At 37.8% G+C, this 25822-nt stretch overlaps 1 protein-coding gene across 4 annotated transcripts in view; it reads left to right on the forward strand.

Moving 5' to 3' along the window:
- fru (sex determination protein fruitless) overlaps positions 1 to 25822 on the forward strand; it is a 146118-nt gene that overhangs the window by 111345 nt on the left and 8951 nt on the right. For 2 of the 4 annotated variants that reach the window (XM_036822020.3, XM_036822021.3), the window contains exons 3-7: positions 12257 to 12404; positions 12468 to 12668; positions 13155 to 13970; positions 16180 to 16434; positions 18221 to 18353. In XM_036822020.3, the coding sequence (XP_036677915.2) occupies positions 12257 to 12404; positions 12468 to 12668; positions 13155 to 13970; positions 16180 to 16434; positions 18221 to 18353 (1553 nt within the window). Of the gene's footprint in view, positions 1 to 12256; positions 12405 to 12467; positions 12669 to 13154; positions 13971 to 16179; positions 16435 to 16975; positions 17785 to 18220; positions 18354 to 22020; positions 25666 to 25822 lie in introns of those variants that run through there. The other 2 variants (XM_036822019.3, XM_036822022.3) reach the window with 2 other exon arrangements.

Genomic DNA, 25822 nt, shown 5'->3' on the forward strand with positions numbered 1-25822 from the left:
AAAACTGCAAGAAAAAATATTTAAAAAAATATATATTTTTTAAAATTAAAAAATAAAAGTGTGTGCCTAAAATCAGTGCCTTGAAAAAATATATACTTAAAATTAAATACCCCCCTCATACCCAGAAGATCACTATCGATCAGTGAAGAAAAAATGTGGTGCCTTTATAAAATGTTAAAGTTTTATGTCTAACATAGACTGGTCAGCGAGTAATCAAAATTGCATAGCATTAACTGAACCCAACTGTACTTCTTGCTCTACGGCCCAAAAAAGGCTAAAAACAAACCCATCACATTGGATTACCCTAACTTTTGGCTGCTGGAATCACTCTGGGAAAGGTTAGTACAGCCCGACACACATCAAGTATACGACCTGTCTCAACGCCAGCGAAAGTGAATGGGGGTATAGAAATCGGTATGGAGAACTCGGAATGAACCGAGAATCGAAAGCGAAAGTTTCCCAAGTGTTGCGCATTAAGTAATACCCATACTGTGGAACCATAATCGCATATTGCATATAGTATGAACAAGTGTAGATAAGGTTTATATTTTTCCTGCGAATTTCCAACTGGCATTCCTTAGCCTCAGTGACTCTCGAAGTCCCAACTACATATTTAGGTCACTTAAATTTAAAAAAGTGAATAGACCGGGAGACCCATGAAATACGATTATCTGGGCATCATCAGCTCATCCGGCGAGTGTTATGTAATCTAAAAAAGTGTCGATTATCAGGGTGAGTGGCAGGAAAAAGTGTGATATCTAAGATTTTTTAGGATGTCTTCTAAGACTAATTTTACAGAACCCTAAATGGAGATCATTTTGTGATATTTTTGGTTAGAATAGGCTGTATTAACGTAAAGATCTTTATGATCTTTCAACTATTTCATAAGTAATTACATACCTTCCCAAAAAATAATTACATAAATACACATAAAAAGGAAAAAATATGATAAACGCTGAACTTTTGTAGGATTTGTTGTATTGCCATTCTTTTTCCATTGCTTGCTTCCAAAAAAGATAACAAAAAGAACCCCCATAGGAGGTGCTTTTTTTTAAGGGACCTTCAACTGTCCTACACGGTCCGAAACGAGAGTTTGATTTTGACGTTTCTTATCTATAGAAAAACATATACATATAGTCTGTATGCGCAGACATGACAAATAGGAAAAAAAATCGACGGATCACTTACATCACAATCCGATTGAGTGGAATCCATTATGTATGCGAAAAACCCTATGGCATAACAGCAATCCGAGCGATTTATCTGCCCGACTATCTATTATCTGGCTACGTGAGTGCGATGTAAAGCAAAGGTATTTACCGTTCTACCCTTCCGACGCCCTCCACCACCCCAAAACCCCCCTCCCCACCCTCACCCTTTCAATTTAGCATATCAAGTCATGCGTAAAAGTTATCTCTAAAAATATACACGAAAATTCCCACACACGCACACACACAGGGGCAACTCACACAGACTAGCGGAAGAAAAACCTAAAACATGCGAAAATTATCTATAAATTTAAATTTTTACAATCTGTGCGCGATTATAGCAACAACAAAAGTGCTACCAAAAAAATGGGGAAAAAAAAGTAGAATAAAGAAAAAGCTTTGAGCTGACGTCAAACGCGCAGCGACAGCTTCGCTGGCAGCGCCAATTTATTTTACACAATTAAGGGTGTGCACGAAAAGCAGGCAGCGAGATTGAGAGAGATATGTAGGTACATGTGTACATATACACATTCTATACTCTATATTCTATATGGAAGACATGGGCGATCGCTCATGCTCACAATCACACTCACACTCACACTCACAATCACACTCACACACTCGCACACTGGCACGCACGGACACACACACACACTCATTACTATGTGCCAATTTAGATTAAAGGCAAACGAGCACGGACCACGCCCCCTTCACAGCCCACCCAGTAGGCAAAAAAAAAAAATAATACAAAGAAAATATAATCGAAACGTTTGCGAAAAAAAAACCCACAAAGAGAGGTTATCTAGCGGATGGGTGATCACTGATCATCAGGCCCTAGATGATCGCTTTTTGGGGTCAAAACTTATTTAGTTCATCAAAAATTCTATTTAACGGCGTCATTAGGAATTCCTCATAAAATTCTGGGAACCGTAAAGTCGTAAATTCCATTTTATTATATAAGTAATATTGCTGATAACAAAATGGGGAACTCAGTTATCCTGGGAATTTTAATTACTATATTAACAAATGAAATTTCTTATCTGAATTTGTATTATTTTAGTTTCATAAAGAGATTTTGTTAGTATCAGTGGTTTTCCCTTGAAATAAAAACCATTAATTTTTAAAACTTACATTAGATCTTGAAGCCCCAAAAACTTGAACAGATTCTTAAAATCCACTTCATTCTATAAGTAATGTTGTGTGATAACAAAATGTAAAACTCAGTTATCCTGGTTATTTTAAATACCAAATGACATTACTTATATAGATTTGTATTACTTTAATTTATAAAAAATATGTTGTGGTTTTCCCTTTAAATAAAGACTAATCCTTTTTAAAAAACTTGGATTAGAACGCATTTTATTCATATCTTGCTAAGAAAATACAGAACGACGCTCTAACAGAACGCTAGAAAACACAAAAGCATTGCATTGTTACCTTTTTCGCAATGTGTTATTTATTTATTTATGTATTTATGCAATTTATTTATTGTACACCTTTTTTTGTGTGATTTGTATTTATATGAGGCGAAGCAGTGAAAACATTTTTTCAGTGCGAATTCTGTTCGCACAACTGTGTAAACACGAGTGATGTTATTGTATAAGACGTACACGATTGGCAAGGGGGGTTGGTCCACCCTATTGGGTGGGTTCTATAGCCATGTGTGTGGCACACATATCAGCCCAAACCCAGGGCCAATATGATCCCCATTTGTTCGCTTTTTCCTAGGGGAAGATCATCATCTCTGGCTCACTAAGAATTTTTGCCTCCTTTTTTCGGCTCCCTTTGGTTATTTTCGTGTATTTCGCGGGAAACTTATAAATAGATTTTTTAAAAAGATGGCAGAGGGCAGCGGAGGATGAAAGCTTTGTAGTAGCCGTATGTATGTTTATATATATTGGCCCACCTCAGGAATCGGAAGACATGCCAAATGCGAATACCTCCCAAGTATTTGCAAACAAAAACATAAATTATTTTGTTTGCTTCAATGGATTGCATATTTATAATTTGCGCGTTTAGAGATCTCTTAATCTATAAATAACTCTCATTTTTGGGGTGTGTTCTGGTGGTCAAGTTTAATATTAGAACTCTCTGATGGGAAGAGTGGGTTTAATGGGAACTTACTTGAGTTATTACTGGCTGTTGAGTAATGTTACTTAGCTGTAAGTAACATTTTAAAAAGCTTTTTGTTATTATTACCAAATTAAAGATTGATGAGATACATTTATGAGTTTTTTAACTACAGTTCTGATATTTACATATTTTTTCTATAAAAGGACTTTAAGATTATTGGGTCTTTTGGTTTGATTTTGTTTAAAATTATATAGGTAATATTAAATTTGTATTTAATATTATAACTTTCCTATGGAAGACTGAAGTTTTTTAATTACAATCTGGTACTTATGAATTTTGAATATGACTAATTTATTAGTTTTCAGATTAAATGAGCTATAGTTTGTTTTTATTTAAAATGAATTAGTAAGGATTATTTTTATTTAAAAGTATGTACATTTGTTGATATATACTTAAGTAATTTTTGCGCTGCTGGTAAAAATAAGTAAAATTATCAGTAATTTGGTGCTTTAAAATCTAATGTTTTCTGGGAAATTTAATTTTAAAGTATCGCTGTAAATTGCAGCTCCCAAGTTCCCTTTTCCTGTACACCTTTGGGAATTTCGCAGCCCCCAAGGCAGTGGCACATGTTGCCCAATATTTGGTTGTTCGTGTATTATTTTTTTTGCATGAATTAGGGCCACATGTCGGCGATCGACGTTGCCAGAGGATTGTGGCGGAGGATCGCGGGAATGGGGAGTGGGGATCGGGGGCGGAGGACCGTACCGTCTATAAGGTCTGCCCACGCAGAAGCGCGCGCGATTTGTCAGCCGGCAAGAGTTTCGTTTATTTTGCTGGTGCCTTGGTGTTTATTGTCGGTTCTTGCTCATGTGCTCATGTGCCTGAGGTTGCTTTTGGCAGGGTTTAAGTGGGCCCACACACACACACACACACGCATCGCATCTATAGGTATGGAGATATATATTCATATATATATATATCAATAGGTATATACGCCTTCGCGCGTCTGTTTGTTTTGTCATGTTGTTTGCGTGTACTTAGTGCTATCCAAGTTGTTGTTGTCGCTGCTCTCTCATAGACAATTTCTAAGTGTGTTCGTCGAATTTGGGTCAGTCAGCGAAAAAGTCCGCCACGTCCCCCCCCCTTCATTTCTTCTCCATCCGAGTGTCATTGTAATTGCAAATATCCGAGGCAGGGACAAAAAAGATACGGCCACAGAATCTGGCGAACTACTCGAGCATTTCTTTCGGCTGCCCACGCGGGTAAAGCTGAAAGATGTCAGAATTTGTGCATCATCTTTACTTGTTTATTTTTTTGCACTTCTTTGCATATATATATATTTTGCATTTGGCGCATTTAATTGCCCAGAGAGTGTGTCTCTGACCACAGACACTTGACGTAATTGTTCTTGTGCTTCTAGTATTTATGCCTGCCAAATAAAAGTATTTGCCAAATTTAATCGAAATGAATTTCGTTTTGATTATTTCGATATATGCAATTTGCCTGCTAATTGAGTTGCGCCGCTGCACCACGTGACGTATGCGCAATATATTAAGCATACGCCCCGTTTAATTCAGGCAGCACGATCGGCGAAAGCTCTTCGTTTAGCAGCCAATAAAGCGTTGGAGAGTTTTTATTGCCTTTTATGAGCTAACAAATGCCCTTTTGCCAGGTAATGCGCAAAGATCTTAATTTACTATGGGAGAAACTAGGACTTATAAATGGCATAACTTACATGAGTCGAGGAATTAGGCTAAAGAAATTTTTTTTTCTTATATTTTTATAAGCAAAATAATTCCATTTTCCATTGTAACCTTTCTAATATCTAACCATTGTAAGAAAAAATGCCTAGAAAAAGACAATAGCAACTTTTTTGACAGCTGAAGATTCTTGTAAAAGTCGTTCAAATTCGAATCGCCGGTTCAGCCCACGGCGGATTTCGAAAATCGAAGACAGCTCCTCGAGTGGCGGGCATCGGGGCACTTGAAAGCTGAAAACCCAAGCCCGATCGAGTGGCTGCTGGTTGGTGCCCCTTGGCTAGATTCCAGATTATGGCCATTGGCCACCAGCACCCACAGTCCGCAGCCGCGTAACTGTAGTCGTTACAAGCGTTGGCCGTCAGTGAGTCAGTATTGGAGAATAACCAGATGCACTGGGAGAAAATTCAGCTATCACACAAGTTAATTGAACCTTTAAAACGTTAACCTTTTTCAGGCATTCTTGTTGCTAGTTTACTATCATTGGTTCGTTTTTTATTCAAACTTATATTTAAAAATATATAAGTTGAAAAAATCTTGAGGGCTTTATCATATACCCCTTATTATAGTATTAAAAAAAATCGTTGTTTATAGGAAAGGTATTGAAAAAGAGTTTTTTGTTAGGATAGCAGCACATGTAAATACTCAATTTAAATTATCCGTCCTAAAACATTCATTTCTGCAAGCTGTCTCTTAGTTTTTAAGATATTTAATCTTAAGTTCCTCAAATTTGATTCGATTTTATTATGTAATTATTATGTAAAAACAAATTTAGGAAGTTAAACCTTAATATATTTCTCTCCCTGTAGAAAGATCGTTTGAGAGTAGTTGGGGATGACATCATCATGACCTGCTAACGAGTGGCAATTCCAATTCACCTCAGATCATAACTCAGGCTATGTTATGGGTGCCTCTTCTGCGACCGCCCCATTCTCCAACCCGCCACGCCCCCCTCTCCAGTGATATTTCTGATAGGCGCGAGCAGTCGGCTAATTTCATTTGTCGCCTTTTACACAATTTCGCACTTCTTGGCCGCCCACACGCTGCTCGACACAGTTTCGCACTAATGTCTGCATCCCTGATGCCCCCAGACCCCGCCCCCTTTTCACTATCCCCCCCCCCTTTCACTCATGGGCGGGGGTAAACGGCATAAACAGTTTCGCGTGTGTGGGCGTTCTATTCCTGGCCGCGGACTGCACTGCACGCACTACAAGGCAATTAACACATTTGTATCTGACAAATGTAAAATGTATCTTTTGGTGGACCCCCCTCTGCACCCCTTCGCCACACCCCTGGATATATGGACTCTTGTTGTGCTGCTGCTTAATAATGCATTTCTCTAAAAATATCCCCTCAATGAGCGACAAGTTAAATTATTATATCTGCTGGCTCGCTGGTCGCCATGTAAACACGCCTTGGAAAATTGCACATTTTTTATGTTTTCCATGAAATTTCAAATCAGAGTGGGACGCATTTAAGAAATGCTCACAACAATGAAGTGGTAAACAAATTAATTAGGATGAGGAAAATGTGTTAATTGAATTTTAGTAAATTTTTTAAACAAGTTTTTGGTAGGGGATTTTTTGAATATGCATTATTTATGCATTGTTTTTATATTTTAAAAATATTTTGAATAGTAGTTTTTTTGATAGGGGGTTTTTTTAACAAACATTATTTATGCATTGTTTTCATATTTTAAAAATATTTTGAAATAAACTAATATTCTTTATAGTAGTAAAAAAGCCATTTTATTTAATAGCTTATTTTAACAGCCTTTTAGGGAACTTTTATGGGCTTTAAAAGCCCGTTGCCAATACCTACAGTCCAAAGATAATTAAGCAGGCAAACATTTGATTTAGTTCGGCAAACACGTGCATAAATCATTTTAGCGAACCCATTACCCTAATATCCCTCACTCCCACAACTTCGCCCACCAGAGTAATCCGGCTTATGACCCAGTTAGGCCCGACTATTAGCCATTAGCTATTTTCCCAGTGCCCAGTATCCAGTGTTCAGTACCCAGCACCAGTAACCTCCTACAGTTGACCTTGCTCAACATTTTGCTGGCTTTTTATTTATTTTCATTTTTTTTTGCGCGCGATCGAAGCCAAGCCAAGCCTCGAGCCAAAAGGCTAAATGGAGTTTTTGGCCTCAGCTTATGGGCCGCGATTAATCAATCATGATCTGGCGTGGCTGTATCTGTATCTATGAGTCGGGTCTATCGTCCATCTGTATCTGTAACCGCTGACCTTCATCTTTTACAAGCTGGCCAAACCTTTGGCAAACGCTTTTGGCCCGGCTGATTCATTGTAGCCGCCGTTGCTGTTGTTGTTGCTCTAAGTTTACTTTGCGGCATTTTGCACATTTGACCATTGAGTCAAGGTGAACCGCGAACGCGCTAATCTTGATCTCGTTTGCCTTCTGCAAGTGTCTATCTGTATCTGTGCATCACTCTGTCTGTATTTGTATATGTATTTGGAAATGTATCTGTGTGCATTAGCGAATTTAAAATATTCATTTTGGTTATCTGAACAAACGCATCTCCACTTTTGCGATTTCCAGTGATTTATAACCGCTCTGGTTTATCGAAGGGCAGATAAATACGGGCAATTTGTAAAAGTTTCTGTAGCACTGGTCAAAAATAAGGGTGTTTATTTACTCGGAATAGCCATTTTTATGTTTCTAAAAGTTGGAAAACATTTTTTTTAGTCATACAAATTATCGTAACATTAAAAAAACGATAAGAAAATACTTAAACTTGCAAATAATATTTGCCGGAATAAAAAGAAGTAGAAACACTGGATTTTTAGAGAAATTCCAGTCATGGACAAACGTTTTTTTAAACCAATTTTTGTTATACTTAAAACACAAACACTTTTAAGTTATTTTCACAAAACAAATTTTTCAATTCCTAACATTTTTACAAGCAGCCTTGAATTGAAAACGAATCAATTATGATCTTATTATAAATATTTTTTGACCGCCAAAATGAAAAACAAAATTTTTGGACTATCTTTTGCTGACAGATACGGATACAAAATCCGTGTAATGACCATGTGGGCGCTCATTATTTCTAGCCACGTTTTTTTCGCGTTCGTTGAACTCGCAACGGTAAATTTACAACGCTCACAACGGCAGCAACAACAACCTACGCCAACATGTAAAGTTCTAAAGCAAAAGATAAACAGCAAAGCGAAAATTGAAAACTAGCAGCAATAACAAAATAAAAAAAAACGAGAAGATCAACAAACGTCAAACGTCAGCGGCAGGCAACAACAAATATCAACAAACTACTTTGTATTTATAATTATTATCGCAGTTCGAGTATCTGTGTGAGTGCTCGCTCGCTCGCGTATCTCACGGATACTCATATGTACATATACTCATTTGGCTTTGCGCAAACTATTTAGAACGTGTAAATTGAACAGAAAAAAAAAGGCTGAAGAAAAAAAAAACTATTTCGCTTACAGCTGAGCGTTCAGCGCTGGCAGAGCAGTCGGCAGCGCAGCCGGCGTCGCAGTCTCGCACGATAAGGCACCACTAACTGAAAGTTGAAGGCCATTACTGATACGCCCCGTGCGCCTCATAAGTGTGTATTACTTTTTTGTTCTTTTTTTATACCCTCACAAGAGGGTATTTCAGTTTTGGTGGGAAGTTTGTTCAGTAGTCATGGTGAAATGATATTTCCCACTAAAAAAATATCATATTTTATACTTATAGGTTCTTATTTTGACATGATATAGTGAAATACTTTTAGTTGCGACTTACGAAAATCGTTAATTAAATTTAGAGACATATTTTAAAGATTCTAAGATCTCTTGCATTTTCATTTTTGTTAAATTTGGAGCCATGAAGACTTTAGAATATTGGTTAAAAATAGTTCGACTTTTAAATATTTTGATATAGGGATATTCGATTCTTAAGAGTATTGGGATCAAAACCAAATTTTATAAATCTCTCTTTACGTGGATTCTTCTTACATATATTTTTTCATCCAAATAAAAAGGGTACTCCACATTCGGCTTCTTTAATCACCTTTATTTACTTACTTTGTGACTGGCAGTTAGCGTTGATTATCTAAGTATGCTGTTGACGCGTGACAAAATGATTTTTTTCCCCATTAAACTTCTTCTTCTTCTTCTGACGCTTATCTGTATCTTGGATTTTTGTATCTGCATCTTGATATTGATTCGCCAAGCGTTACAGCAACACGTTTTAGCTGATGGTTGATGGTTGAGCGGCATTTAACATATTGCGCAATTTGCTGATCTTACCGCTCCCGCCCCTCCTACCGCTCTGCCCCGCCCCCAAAAGCTAACGGCACTCGCTGATAAGCGCTAAAATATTTTCAAACAATTTACGTAAGCGCAACGGACGCTACCGTTGAAAGTAAAAGTTCTCATTAATTAAACAGAACAATCGGTGAAGCGGCGGCAACTTTGTGTTTGCATTCATAGCAAATTTGCATTGAAAGCGCAAGTGTAAATAAAAACTGCAATCGCATGCAACGCCAGCGGCGACGTCGACGTCGACTGCACTGCCCGCCGTGAACGAAAACGAAATTGAATGAAAAAAATGTTTATAAAAAGCAGAATACGTCGAAATTGCTTGGTTGCTGTATTTTTTTTTACTCTGGCGCCGGCGCTGACTACGTTGCGTTCTATATTTTTTTTTAACTTCCCCGACTTTGTAAATAAATGGCCAGCAAAGGTATCAAGAAAAAATTGAAGCTAGAATGGCACAATTAAAAGAGATTTTATATTTACAAAATGATTTATGGGCGATTCAAGTTTATTCTGTGACAGCTGCAAAACCGGTTTCAGAAATGCCAAAATAAATAACTTTTTGGTTTGATATGTCCTCTTTAAAAATAAAGTGCATATAATAAATAAATCATACAATTTTTTAAAAGGTATTTGAACTTTCTTTAACTTTGGGTTCTACTAATAGCAGTAATTACCAACAAAAAATTCCTAAGTTTGACCACATTCCTACTAGGTGATAAATACTTAATCCCCATAAAGTCTGTTCCGGTGTTAGTTTATTTTCATTTTTATGAATCAGTTTTTACTGACTTGTGAGTGACAATCAAAAATAATAACTTTTGGGTTTCCCTTTGTTATTTGGGCCCACATATTTATTACCTTTTTGTAGTCGGGCCATAAATTGTATCTTATCAAAAAACTATAAAAGTAACTTAAGAAAATATGGGATTCTTAAAATAACTCAGAACGCTTTTACTGAATAAACGCTAAATAAATCGTTATAAAACACGTGATTGAATAATGCCACACACAATTGCGAAATTAAATTCAATTCAGTAAAATTGGAATTTCAAAAATGGAATGCGCAACTTGCGAAATGTGCGTATTAAAAATGCAGAATACATATTGAATAATGCAGATACAAAACAGGAGCAAAACTTGTAGACCCTTTAAAAAAATAAAACGTATAAGAAGAACGCAAAAAAGTTTTGGGCGAATGAAAGCGAAAGTTTACTTTTTAGGTGATTTTGGCTTACGGGGGTTTTTTTTTTGATAGCAAATCAAACAAAGAGAGAGAGGGAGACAGAAGATCACCAATAAAAAACTCTTACGACAGCGGCCCCTGTAATTGTTATTATTGCCATAGAACACATATGAGTACACATGTATACCCAAGCGATCTAATCTCTCGCACGCGCGCCCCCACTGTTGCTCTCCCTTTCTCTGTCTTCCCCACTCGGACCCTCTCTTTCTCGCCGCCTCTACACTTCTCTATCACTCTCCCTTGGATGCCTCTTTCTCACGGTCAACATTTCAGTTTTGCGAAAAAGTTCTTTGACGTTTTGTTTATTTATTTTGTTAAGCGCTACGCGTCGCCGGCAAAAGCTTAAAGCTCTCACTCTCTCTTAGATTTCCCTCTTTTTTCAAAATGTTTTTTGTAGATCCGATGGGTATACCAACTATACCAGGTTTCTTCATATATCACATCATATTTTACTGAAATACTAACAAAAAAAAAGGTATTTTTGCTTATGATCAAGGTTGATATTTATTTAATGTCAAAATATATTGAATTTTTTTCGACCTTGCCGCTATCTATTTTATTTCTCCCTTGTGTACTAATCGTATCAATCCTAAATATTCCAATTCTATTGACTTAAGCACAAAGGCAGCAACTTAAACTTAAAACCAAAGTGTTTCTTATCGAATTCCTCAGTCTAGTCCCAAAATTTGTTACCCCCCGTAAACCGCAACCAGAACTTTGGCCAAAAGCGGTTAAGATTAAGCTGCCCGGTTTCCCAAATGTTATAAAGAATTATCAACATAAACTCTATTCTTAGGCAGCTCTGTAAGTGGGTGGGAGAGGGCTCAATAAATTTTGCCATAGATAAGCCACAAAAACCATCCATTATGCCACCAGTCCCTTCTCTCGGTATGTCAACCAAATTTGCATGGATTGCTCGTCTATTTGGCCGAGTAATTAACAGTTAGCCAGCAGCCAAACATGGCGGCAACATGGCCAAATGGCAATTAACACTCTAATACAGATGCAACTGTGGAGTTTGTGGAGTTTTTGGCACCAGCAACAACACACACATCGTGCGGTTTGTTATCGGGTACCGGAAATGCAATAAATAATTGAGAACAGCCCCGAGCATTTGGCAATTGTAATGAGCAATTGTGTTCAATGACAAATTATCATTGGTATTTCTTGTACACGTTAACCACGTTACACACGCCCACAATTGTGGGCTATATATATGTATATAGAGCGGCCGCCGATAACGATAACGGATTCGATGAGAGAGAATTGCTTCCGTTTCCGCTTCCGCTTTGGGAATAATGCGAAATTATAACGCGCTGGAAATAAATATAGGTTCCAGGCTTAGGTCTACGATTTGCAACTTTTTATCATTTATGCTTAAGGGATTCCTGAAATTAAAGTTATTCAACAAATAGTGTTGTAAAACATAACAGAAACTAGTTTTTTTTTTTACCAGAAAGAACTTGGTACCATCGATTTAAAAATGTATCCTGGGTCTTACAAATACCCCAAAATAACCAAAAAACTAGATAAATATCTACAAAAATATATAATAAAACAAAAATAAATGACAATCACTAAGATATCTTAAAAATAAATGCAACAAACAAATTGTTTTGCCAAGACCAAAATAAATGGTTAGGTTTTGAATATTTGACACACACTTATGGAACTTTTTTCCCATTACAGGTACAACACTGACCAAGGAGCGATGGACCAGCAATTCTGCTTGCGCTGGAACAATCATCCCACAAATCTGACCGGCGTGCTCACCTCACTGCTGCAGCGGGAGGCGCTATGCGATGTCACGCTCGCCTGCGAGGGCGAAACAGTCAAGGTGGGTCCATTTGAATATTTCAAATTAATAATATAGGTATAACCAAGAACATTCCCTTTGCAGGCTCACCAAACCATACTGTCAGCCTGCAGTCCGTATTTCGAGACGATTTTCCTACAGAACCAGCATCCACATCCCATCATCTACTTGAAAGATGTCAGATACGCAGAGATGCGCTCTCTGCTCGACTTCATGTACAAGGGCGAGGTCAACGTGGGTCAGAGTTCGCTGCCCATGTTTCTCAAAACGGCCGAGAGCCTGCAGGTGTGTGTTGATCGGGAATTGGGGATAACATCTTTGAGGTCTTTTAAATTGGCTAAAAAACTATTTTCATTTAATTTTAATAAGTTAAAGGTGTTTTTTTAAATGAATATGAATTTTGTAAAGTAAACAAAGTGTACAGTCTAAACTAAAATGAAAATTGATATGAAGGTTTACCTTTTATCCTTCCTGTGTCCTAGTACTGGGATATATTTTTAACATTTGGTATAGCTTTTTAATTTATTGGGAGTTTTGTTTTTATCCTTTAATTTTCTACCTTTTAAAGGATCTTTAGTAAATGTTTTGAAATGGTCCAAAAAAATTGGAAAAAAAGAGTTTTAACCAGATATGATCTTCCTTACTTATTTGAGCTACATGTATGTTAATTTGTTTTTGGGTGTAGAAGTTTTGGGAATACCCCAATAGCTTAATATAGATTAACTTAATATAGATTTATATTAAAGCATATTTTTTTTGGAACCCTTGCAGGTGCGTGGTCTCACAGATAACAACAATCTGAATTACCGCTCCGACTGCGACAAGCTGCGCGATTCGGCGGCCAGTTCGCCGACCGGCCGTGGTCCCAGCAATTACGCCGGCGGCATGGGCGGCGCAGGGGGCGTGGCCGATGCGATGCGCGACTCCCGCGACTCCCTGCGCTCCCGCTGCGAACGGGATCTGCGCGACGAGCTGACGCAGCGCAGCAGCAGCAGCATGAGCGAACGCAGCTCGGCGGCAGCAGCGGCGGCGGCAGCGGCAGCAGCGGTGGCCGCTGCAGGCGGCAATGTCAATGCGGCCGCCGTCGCCCTGGGCCTGACCACGCCCACCGGCGGCGAACGATCTCCGAGCGTGGGCAGCGCCAGTGCAGCGGCAGCGGCTGCGGCGGTAGCAGCGGCCGTGGTAGCGGCCGCCAATCGTAGTGCCAGCGCCGATGGATGCAGCGATCGTGGCAGCGAGCGCGGAACTCTCGAGCGGACGGATAGTCGCGATGATCTGTTGCAATTGGATTATAGCAACAAGGATAACAACAACAGCAACAGCAGTAGTACCGGCAACAACAACAACAATAATAACAACAACAATAGCAGCAGCAACAACAACAATAGGGAGCGCAACAACAGCAGAGAGCGCGAACGGGAACGGGAGCGGGAAAGAGAGCGTGAGCGGGACAGGGACAGGGAGCTGTCCACCACGCCGGTGGATCAGCTGAGTAGTAGTAAGCGCAGACGTAAGAACTCATCATCCAACTGTGATAACTCGCTGTCCTCGAGCCACCAGGACAGGCACTACCCGCAGGACTCTCAGGTGAGCAAAAATATCCTACAAACAACTATAAAATATCAAAATTTTTGGGATCTGACCATAACTCTAGTCTATATTACCAATAAGGGTAGCAAAACATGTTTAAGTTAGAGTTATACAACTATAATAAAAGTATTTCAAAAACCAAAGCTTATACGTATACTTAATTTTCATGCGACTAAGAGTACGTATACGCAATGTGGTCCACAGAATATTAATACATACTTTTAAGTTTTCATTGGTATTACAAAATCTATCTCAATAACTTTATTTATAAAAAAACCCTTAATTTAAATCCACTCCGTCTAATTTTATGCATTGAGTATAAGACGTATAGTTTTCAAAGTATTTAAATTTAGGTTTATTTTTTATAAAAACAGGTATAAATAACTGATGCCCCTAATTACCTTCATAAACATTATTTTGAAAAAATACAAATGTTCGCAGGCTTCTGCATAAAATATTAGCCTAGTCCCCGAAGCTAGCCTTCCGTGTTTATTTAATTGTTTTATTGGCCAGCTCTTTCTGTCCTCGTAATTAAATTACCTCTGTTTCTGGTTTTTTGTTTCCCACAAACATACCTAAACAATTTGCCAGCTCTGTCAGTCAGCAATTCCGCATTTGAAATTTAAAAGCAATGTTTTTTTGCGGTATGTACTTTAATTGCCTGACAATTAAAATTAATTAGAAATTATCTCACATCCAAACAGGCGTCAAATGCTTATTAGTTACAGCATAATTATGTTATTAAAATTGTATGAAGTGTTTGTCAAGATTGATTTGCCCATTCATTATAGTTATTAAATTTACACTGGGCTTGTTTAGCTCGCATTGATTTGTTATTTTGGTAATTTAATTCAATTTAATTTACTAATATTATTAGGTCGATGGTAAAAGTTTTATATTTTCTCTTCCCTTTTGTTCATTTAAAGTAATTAACTGCTGCTTAATTGAGTTTTTGCTAGCATTGTTATATATTTTTAAAACGATAAAAACAAATAAACAGCTTCTAAACGTAGGAAATGTCAAATATTATTTTTTCCCACCTGTCTTAGTAATTGTTTAAGTCCCAACATGGCTCAATTTAATCTGGAAAAACCCGGTTCGGTTTTGGAGTATATCTATCTCTCGCATAACTATATTGGGAACCCCACATTTGGATTGGCCTTCGTGCCGCAATGCCATCAGCCTGCCAAACTTTTCGCTCATCGGTCGGCGGGTGGCAGCCGCGGGCAAACAAACAAACAATATCAACATTTATGTTTGGCACTTGCGATACGATGGGCACACGCTCCACGCGCTCACATGACTGCGGTATCAACGGTGGGCGCTGATCTGCGATCAAATAGTGCTGTGCTGGTATTTTTGGCAGCTATTTCTGTCTGTTATCAGCCAGTGTGAATTTTATGTGGGCTGGGCACGTGCCGCTCTCCCTTTCCTTTCCGTTGCTCGCTCTCTTTTCCCCAAGTGCCACACGTGCGGTTGTGGTGGCTGTTCTACACTCTTTCAAAATAATATATCTATATATAATATATCTAGAAAATACTATATACATTATTTCTAAATATATGTCTACACTGATAAAAATTAAATATTAAAAACAAATGAATGTATGTTTTAAATTTCATTTTCATTACATTAAAATGAAAATATTTTAACCAAGTTAGAAAATATTAAATACAATTTTATTGTTATTTTTGGAAAACATTTTATACATTTAAAAAAATTCTATTCTATTTCGTTAAATTTAATAATTCCACATTTGAAGTTAATAAAAATATCAATAGATAACAACTATAGCTGAAAAAATGTTAACTAAATTTTAAATCTTTGGATAGAGAATGTTGTTTATCAGTGTACTATAACTACAGCTAATATATTATGAAGATCCCATTTAGATTAAGTTGTTCAAATCATTCAAAATGTAGATAATTAAGAGCATTTTACTCCTGTAGACCATGTGTTCCTTTTTAATTTATAATGCAAACCAGTCACTTATTTAAAACTTGAAAAACGTTCAGTAAGCAAGAGAACTTGCAATTCCTGAAGTTTTTGGATAGATTTTAGAGATAATATTGGTTTGAATTAGATTAATTACTACTGCCTACATAATAAATATAAGGATTTCTTAATTATTATATATTATATATTAAATTATTATATTTATATTTATATTTTATATATTTTCTAACTGTTATTAACCCTTTTTCAGGCCAACTTCAAGTCGAGTCCCGTGCCCAAGACCGGCGGCAGCACATCGGAGTCGGAGGACGCCGGCGGCCGCCACGACTCGCCGCTCTCGATGACCACCAGTGTCCACCTGGGCGGCGGTGGCGGCAATGTGGGCGCGGCCAGCGCCCTGAGCGGTCTAGGCCAGTCCCTGAGCATCAAACAGGAGCTGATGGACGCCCAGCAGCAGCAGCAGCATCGCGAACACCATGTGGCCCTGCCGCCCGATTACTTGCCGGTAAGTCTAGAAAGTCAGTCAGCCGTTCAGATAAATTCTCAGATCAGTTTAGTCGAATACAAACAGTACATCTCAATTTTGATTGAATTTCGATTATGATTTTGTTGCTGCATCGTTTAGTTTGTTAAGGTTTTTTCTTTTTTTGAACCGGTTCGATGGTTCCAGCTAATGTACAGAACCTTTCTTGTAAAGCCTTTTTTATTAAATCATCCAAATGTGTTACCTCTAAGCTAGCCAATTGCAAAATGCTTCCCGAAAAATACATGAGACAGCCAAGCTCTAAAAATTGTATTCCTATTAAAAATTTAAGTAAATCAAAGCAAAGTGGGAGCAGAACGAAGGATTGGTGAATTGCGTTTAATTGAATTTTCCAAAAACTTGAAGCGGAATATCGGCCAAAGAAAAAGAAAAAATCTCAACAATGCTGCGTCTCAAGCAAAAGTAAAAAAAAAAAGAATAAAGTAAAGTAAAGACCACAGAAATCCTTCCTTCTATCAGAACCATGTTTTGCACAACACAATTTTCTCAATCCGTCGTGTAGGTGAAAAAGACAGAGGCGTTTTTAGGTAGCACTGGCAACAAGTCCATGCACCAAATGCTCTTGCACCAGGCGGTGGAGGCTCAGCTGAAGAGCTTGCAACTGCATTACCAGAACGAGGGCTTGGATTCGGCCATGCAGAGATTGCTGGCCCAGCAGCAGCAACATCAAGAGCAGCAGCAACATCAGCAACAGCAGCAGCAACACCTTCAGTCGGTGGGAAAATCCCTAAGTCCGGCGATAGCATCGGGTTCTGGCGGAGGAGGCTCTCGGAAAAGTGGCCGATTCAGGGCCAACTGGCTCTACCAATTCGAGTGGCTGCAATACGATGAAAGGGCCAATACCATGTTCTGCCGACATTGCCGCAAATGGAGCGGCGAGCTGGCCGATATACGCACCTCCTTCGTGGAGGGCAACTCCAACTTCCGCCTGGAGATCGTCAATCATCATAACAAATGCAAATCGCATCGCCTGTGCTACGAACGTGAGCTCCAGGAGCAGCACCAACATCCGACTCCCAGTGGAAGTGCCACTGGCAGCAGCAGCAAGCGACGTTCCCCCGACATCATCACCATAAATGTGGGCAAGAACAGCGCATAGAGACAGGTCCTTAGGAAGGACTCCACACCCCACACACCGCTCAGGATTAGCCTTAGGCCTTAGCATTAAGCCTTGTTAATCAAATAAATGTACGAAACATAAAATATGTTTAGTGACCTAAGATCTTGGCAGCAGCTGTGAGCAAAAAGCATGCTTTGTCAGCAGAAAAATAAAATGAGAAGCATTAATAAAAAAAATTCATTTGAATCAAAGAGCGTGGCAGCATTTTGCAATTGGTATGAAAAGGCTGTATACATTTTTAGGAAATGAATGAATATGAGGATCATGTCCTTTCTTTAAGTGAAATACAAAAGCTTACATTTTTATATTGATATATGTAGGTAAATAAAAATCTTCGATCTTAAAGAAAATTTTTTTTATCAAAAAAAGTGATTTATCATTCATTATATGTTTTTAAATAATTTATTTTGATTTTTAATCAATGTAAAATGTACTGAATCATCAAAAATTTAAAATCCTCAAAATTAGTATCGGAAAACTAGGTCTATAGCATGCTTTAGGCATGCTTTCCTTACTTTCTCAAAACTTTTAGGGAAACCCGTAGTGAAATTGACCTTTAAAGAAGCCCTTGGCTTAATTTACTATATCCCCTTTACCCTCTCTCCCAATTTCTTGCTGCAACTTAAGAGTGCCGCCCTGAAGATGCACGCGGAGGACATGTCGACTCTGCTGACGCAGCATGCTTTGCAAGCAGCAGATGCGCGGGAGGAGCACAATGATACCAAACAGCTGCAGCTGGACCAGACGGACAATATCGACGGTGAGTAGACGACCACTAAGCATTGCCATTTAGCCATTTAGCCTTAGCCAGAACCGAGCTAGCACCACTACAACTACAACTACTACAAGTAAACCACACACAAAAGAATCTTCTTCTCTCTGAGCTTTTGAATACCTAACGCACTCGAAAAACGAAAGAATATCTTACCTTATGTATCTGTATATTGCGTATGTAATTTGTTATTAGCTTTTGGTTGATATACAACTATATTTTTTCGTTTAACCAACTTTGTTTCCACCATGCGTTCAAGATAAGCGAGAAACCCCCTCCAAAAGAAACTATATATATTGAGAAACTGTAAAGAAAATTGTAGAATACTTGTAGTTTAATTTCTGTTCCTTTACTGCCCCCTGCCCCGTAATTAAAATCTAACCCAAATGAGAAATCTATTATAATATATAGTTAAGTAGATTAAACCCCTGGAGATTCCCCTTAGATCCTCACAAAGTAAATGTATACATTGGAGAAGCAAATGGGGCTTGAAATATATTTAAAAAAAACTGTAAAACCCAATCGATCTCCAATTTATATGTTTACTTCCTGAAACTTCCTGCATGCATTAAACTATACCCCCTGAGACAAGTAATACCTCTATTTTGTATGCTTTTGTAAGTACAGTACCCTTATTTGTGCTATGTATTTATGGATATATTCCGAATGATAGAACCTAAGAGAAGTAAGACCCAAAGTGCTAGCTAGAGCAACAGATCAACACCTCTCCTACCAGAATATCTCTCTACATGCATATCTTTATTATTTTGTTGTTTGTCGTATCTTATGGTATTCTATATTGATATATAAACTTAAATTTAGCTTTTAGGATGAGTTTTCCATTTGAGCTGGGACTGGATCGCAATTTCTATTGCGATTCTTGTCTTTTGACGTATGTTTGCCGCATGTTGCATGTTTTATGACGCCTATGAATAGACATAGATACACACACACACTTACATACCCTCGACACACTCCCACTCCCTCACATACACATACATTTATGATTATCATTTACGTATAAATTTATTTTAATTCTTAATGTATTATTTTAAACTTATCAATTGATTTCACCTTCTTCATGCTGCCATAACTAGTCCTAAGTCAGTTCGAAAATTCCAAAACAATTAAAACCATTAGTTTTTAGAACAAAATGCCTCCGTTGTCATCCAAAAAGAAACAGAAACAAATATCTCAATTGGCGTACACTACAAGAAAAACTAAACACCTATAAATAATAAAAAATATAATCATACAATATAAACATGTAACAAATTTCAAGTTCAATTTAATTTCATTAGATATACGCGTAGTTATTTTCCTAGCGCTTCTCGTTTAAATTTATTCCCAATTAATTTTCATTTTGTTAATTACTCATTTTTTATTTTTTCTATGCTTCATTTTAAAAACTCTACTGAAAAAATAAATTCAATTCCAAAAAAATAAACATGAAAACCCTGTAAAATTTTTCCAAATCTCTTTTCGTCTTTAATGTTGCAACTTATTGTCTAAGAAATGGAAACGAAACCAAAAAGCAAGCAAACAAAAAAATATATAATATTTTCAGTGTGAATACGAAATCAAAAAAAAAATCAAGCTTCCAAAATCAATGTGTTCTTTTTTCCGTTATTTCCACACACACACAAACTCAAGCCCGCCCACACACACACACACACACGAAAACACTCGCCCACACACAGATACAGACTGTACTTTTCCCTCTTTTGGATATTTCTACTAACATTGCTGCATTTATGATTTAATGTGAAGAATCCGTTGAACCATATTTTGTCACACTGTTTTTAACGAGATAACCGTAACTGACTGTCTGTGTTTTTTCAATTGGTTTTTCTGCCAAGCTAACTAAGTGTATTCCAACTATCTTTCTTTTGCCTACTCTCTTTCTATCTCTCTCTCTGTCGCTCTCTCTCTGTACTTAACTGTCTGTGTGTGTGTATGCTTGTGTCTGTGTGTGTTGCACATATCCTTTTAAAAGTTTAAACGAGAGAAGCCGCCATAATAACGGTAAAGTGTAAAGGAGAGCGACAAAATTCGCACATTGGCTCCAAATTGCGCACAAAATATACCAAAAAACTTATAAAAATTTAGAATGAAATTAAATCGAAATTGAAATTGAAATTACCTTACAGCTAAAAGAAAAAAAAAACCCCGCACCCAGCGCCCAAAAAACCCTCACCACCTTCAAAACCAACAAAAATCAAAAAGAAAAAGAACTGGAATTTGCTAATATAACAAAAGAGTGTAATATTATAATACTTAAATAATAATATATATATATACCTATAAATACCAAGAAAAACTATAAAAAAAAATCTGTTGCAACATTGAAGTACTAAAACGAAAGTTATCCCAGAAAACAAACCGAAATATTGTGTATGAGAACTGTATTATAAAGACTCAAAAATGCCAGACTATAAGATATAAGCCCTGCCGAACAATTGTCGATGCCACAAAATGACACGAAACCAAAGTTGTTTACATTGATTTTGTTTTACTTATGATTTCCCCCAATCCGTTTCACACTGTTCACACTGTTGATTGATTGATTTGCTTTGATGCAAAGTATATATTTCATTTAGCTGAATTGTTTTCTTAGAGCTATAAAGTCCTGCCGATCCGAAACGATGCCGCCTTAGCTTTAAGTCCAGCCTTGATTTGATTTGTTTTGTTTTTTCCACAGACTCTGCCAATTGTATGATTAAGACTCTTGATTTGACTTGATTCCACCCACCTTTCCCTTCGATCGATCTGTATATTATGATTTCCAGGCTTTGCTATTGCCTCAGCCTCGATTCCCAGCCCCATTATCCTTGCCGATCACTTGGCTTGTGTTTTGCCTTACGTTCTATATCTTTTGGTCACCACACGCAATCAAACACAACGTTTGTTCCAAATGCTCGAAACGAAATGGAAATGTCCAAAAACACATTGAACCCAGTTTCGTAGCTGTATTATCCTACATTCTTCTTGCATTTAAAGAACACCGCCACACAGTATACCCTATTAATAATACCAATATTAGGGTGAGCCAGTCTATAGACAAAACAATTTTTTTTAAATTAAAAAATGTTTTTAAGTATCAATACATTTATTAAATTTAGAGAGAGCTTTAGTTTTAACTAGATAGAAAGTTCTTCAAACTTTTTTTTGGAATTTTGAAATTGAAAAACTTGGTCCAAGCTGACATTTCAAATATTTTATCTAATATTTTTTTTTATTAAGCTTGATGATCTATTTAGGCTAACGATTTACAGTTATTTATTCGGTTAAAACAAAATCTTTTTTGTAATAAAGTAGACAGAACTATCCTAATTGTATTCAACTTCCGAAGGCATTTTCCTAAAAAAAAATATTGGCCCACCCTAATTGGTGTATATTTTTAGGCGCCCACCCACAACACTTTTTAAACACGCGATATTTCGTTGCCCTTTCCATCCGTGGCTATTCAGTTGAAATTAGACATTATCCACACCCACCGTACACACCCGAAAACCATTGGCCTTTTGCCCACTGTGCGCATGGAATGCAAGAGAGGCGCGATCGAGTCCCCTGCCTCCTCATCTCTATATCCACCCCTTCAGTTCCCACCCCCACAGTGATGACGCCTAATATGAAACCAAGCAAATGTTTGCAGGTCGCGTCAAGTGTTTTAACAGTAAGCACGATCGTCATCCGGATCGGGAACAGGATCGAAATCATCGGGAGCACGATGATCATCGAGGCGTTGCCGATGATGAGGTCGTTGTGGATCGCGATCGTGATCGTGACATGGATGCGGAGGAGGACCAAGAGCCGGAGGACATTGAGGAGGCACAGTACCATGCCGCACCACCCAAATACCGAAGGGCGGTGGTCTATGCTCCTCCGCATCCCGACGAGGAGGCGGCCTCCGGTTCGGGCTCTGGTTCGGATATCTATGTGGATGGCGGTGGCTACAATTGCGAGTACAAGTGCAAGGAGCTCAATATGCGTGCCATACGATGCAGCCGACAGCAGCATTTGATGTCCCACTATCCGCCGCATCATCCGCACCACCGATCCCTGATGGATTGCCCCGCCGAGGCGGCCTACTCACCGCCCGTGGCCAATAATCAGGCCTACCTGGGCAGCAATGGATCGGTGCAGCAGTTGGATTTGAGCAGCTATCATGGTCATGGAAACCATCATCATCATCACCACTCCCATCATCATCCGCCTCCTTTGTCGATGGCAACAGCTCCGCCACCCAGTCACTCGCAAAGCTCGCCGCATTATCCAACGACCTCGGGATCGGCAACGGGATCGGGTTCCGGAACGGGATCTGTATCGGTTTCAATAGCAGGATCAGGATCGGGATCAGGATCAATCATATCCGCACCAGCTTCGGTGGCCACCTCGGCAGTATCGCCGCAACCCAGCTCCAGTTCCACTGGATCCACTTCCTCGGCAGCGGCGGTGGCTGCGGCAGCTGCTGCGGCAGCGAATCGACGGGATCACAACATCGACTACTCCACCCTGTTTGTCCAGTTATCGGGTACCCTGCCCACTCTATATAGATGTGTGAGCTGCAACAAGATCGTATCGAATCGATGGCATCATGCCAATATCCATCGACCCCAGAGTCATGAGTGCCCCGTTTGCGGGCAAAAGTTCACGCGTAGGGATAATATGAAGGCCCACTGTAAGATCAAGCATGCGGACATCAAGGATCGATTCTTTAGCCACTATGTACATATGTGATCACTTCTCTAGGCAGGCAAAACAAATCAAATCAAAAATCAGTAACAGATCGAAAGGTTTTCACAACTAGCGTGTTTTTAAGTAACCAAGTATCAAGCAAAACGTATACGTAATCTAGAGTGAGGAGCCAACAGCCATCAGTTGGATGTACATCTACATATATATCTATTTAAAAAAACCTTATAAAAAAAAAGAAAAGAAAAACCTATGCTACACGTAGTTGATTTCAAGACTTTGAACTATTTATTGTTAAATCGTCTGAACCTCTAGATGCTTTTTTGTAGGACACTAGCAAATCAAATGGATTATTATAACGATATAGAAATACCGCGACCAGTACTCAGTGGAGGGAAACTTTGACAAGTATTATATGTAGAATTCCAATCGATTTCCGCGTCAGTTATTATTATTATTTTATTTACTTAACATGTGCTGTAGTGAATGTTGACTAATTTTTGTTCGTGTCATTTTGTGCCATATTAGCTAATCTCTCTTCTAGTCCATAGGCCCTAAGGTCGCAAAAAGATAATTAAATAAATAATAGAAAGAAATGCTGAAAAGCAAAGAGACTTGAACCAGATGCTAAAAAAAATATATTAGTCTGAAATATTTTTGACAAAATTCCTCTATTACGCTCTATATTTGTCTCATTTCTGATCAAATTCGTTCGGCAAAAATTCAGATAGCGTCCAATTTCAAACCGTTTGGCCAGAGCCCCCAGAGAAAAATATCGGGAATCTGAAGTTGGGCGCTCTACTGATCTACATACATCTTTGGCAAAACACCCACCGAAGTTGATTGGAGTTGCTTAGAATGCAAATGATTTATTAACTTAACCGCTGACGATTCAGTGCTTTGCTAAAGAACAAATTCAAATCAGATTTTATCGGGAAATGTACTTAAACATTAGATATAGACACCAATCAAGCAATGAATCCAATTAATTAACACTTAAATACAGATATCTACAAGTACATATATGTGAAACGGATAAATCAATATTTAACATCTTTAACTTTACTTAATAAATCTCTTTCAAATCAAATTCCAGTTCTTTTCATTCAATAAAAACAAAACAAAGGTCCCCTAGGTACTAAAATCAACTTAACACAATTAAAAGATTATAAATAATATTCATAAAATTATTTCGAATCGAAAAAAAAACGAATCCAAATTTAAATACAAAATTTAAACATCAAGCGCACTCTCTTAACGGTAAGTTGAAATTTCTAAGATCTATTTAAGCACAAATACCTCCCCCTTAATTTAGAATTATGTTACCTAAGTTAAATATATATACTTCTGATTTATGTATTATGATTTAAATTTAAAGAGAAAATCTACAAATTCGAACAAAACAAAAAAAAACAGGAATTGGCCAAACGATTGAAAATTTGATTTAGTTATTTAAACTTTTTTAAACGAAACACTTGCCTCTACTCACTCACTCACTCGATCTATCTGTCCTACTCTATAGCTCTATTTCTCTCTCCCTCTAAAACTCGGTCTGTCTCACTCTGTCTTGTTCTCGCTCTATATATATTGTATGCAGTCTGTCTCGTTCCGTTTTGGACGAGGATCTAAATTTGATTTTATTCTGCCAGGCAGGAGGGGTGTTGAATGAAATGTGTTCGATAAGCGATAAGCGACATTCGATTTTCGATAAACAATATACGATATGCCTTTTCTTATCAACGTTGCTGCGCTACAGTTATTTCGTTTAGTCTTCATCTGAAATCAGTCATATTATCTACTTGTTTTGTCTCATTTTTTAACCTCATCTGCGTTTTTTGGCCCTCCACTGACCCTTGACCCCACCCTCGCTCACTCTCTGTCTCCCTCCAACTTATGTACATTCACAAAAACAATAAACACCAACCACTACCCCCGAAAATAGTGACAACAATTAGACACTAATACGGTTCTTGGGCTCTCTTGACAAAGAAATTAACAAAGAAGCTGAAAAGAAAACGAAAATGAATCGGAACCACCAACAATCATCTAATAAAAAAAAATAGAACATTACTATTAGATCATATTTAAGTGTCCAAACACGAATCATTTTCACATACATACATATAATTTGGTTTGGGTTCCTCAATATCCAATATTCAGTCGCCCCACCGATTAATGTAAATAATTCCCTTTCAGTATCTTAAGTGAACCCATTGCCACAGAAGATAAAACCATTTGATTTGCATCATAATTTTAATAATGTTCCCCCCTCCCCCGTTCAAGTGTGTTGTTCTACATTTCCCCAATTTCTCGAAAACCCATGGAAAAATAAGAAAGAAAAACAAATTCTTAACTGTATTTATTTATCGATTTTTTGGGTGTAACAAAATTTGATTGCGAAAAATTAAATATATTATATATTATCCAAAACCAAAAACAAAAACCCTACCCACAATAAGAAGAGTGTCTCTGCCCAACATAACACACCATGTCTCAGGGATATGAACAAAATTGATTTAACAATCATTCGTTACAGTTTTAATCATTCTATCCATGGCAAAATAAAAAAGAAAACAGAAATTATGAATCTACTACCAGAAAACCACACATACACGCATAAACACACACACAACCACACACAAACACACACGCAGACTCTGAAAACCATCTAATTATACAGTTTAAGAATTATTATAAAAATGATTTTTCTGTTTCTGTGAATCACCAACAACAACATTGTTTTTCTCTTCTTTTTTTCTTTG

This window comes from Drosophila suzukii, chromosome 3 (genome assembly GCF_043229965.1).
Source record: "Drosophila suzukii chromosome 3, CBGP_Dsuzu_IsoJpt1.0, whole genome shotgun sequence".
NCBI lineage: Eukaryota > Metazoa > Arthropoda > Insecta > Diptera > Drosophilidae > Drosophila > Drosophila suzukii.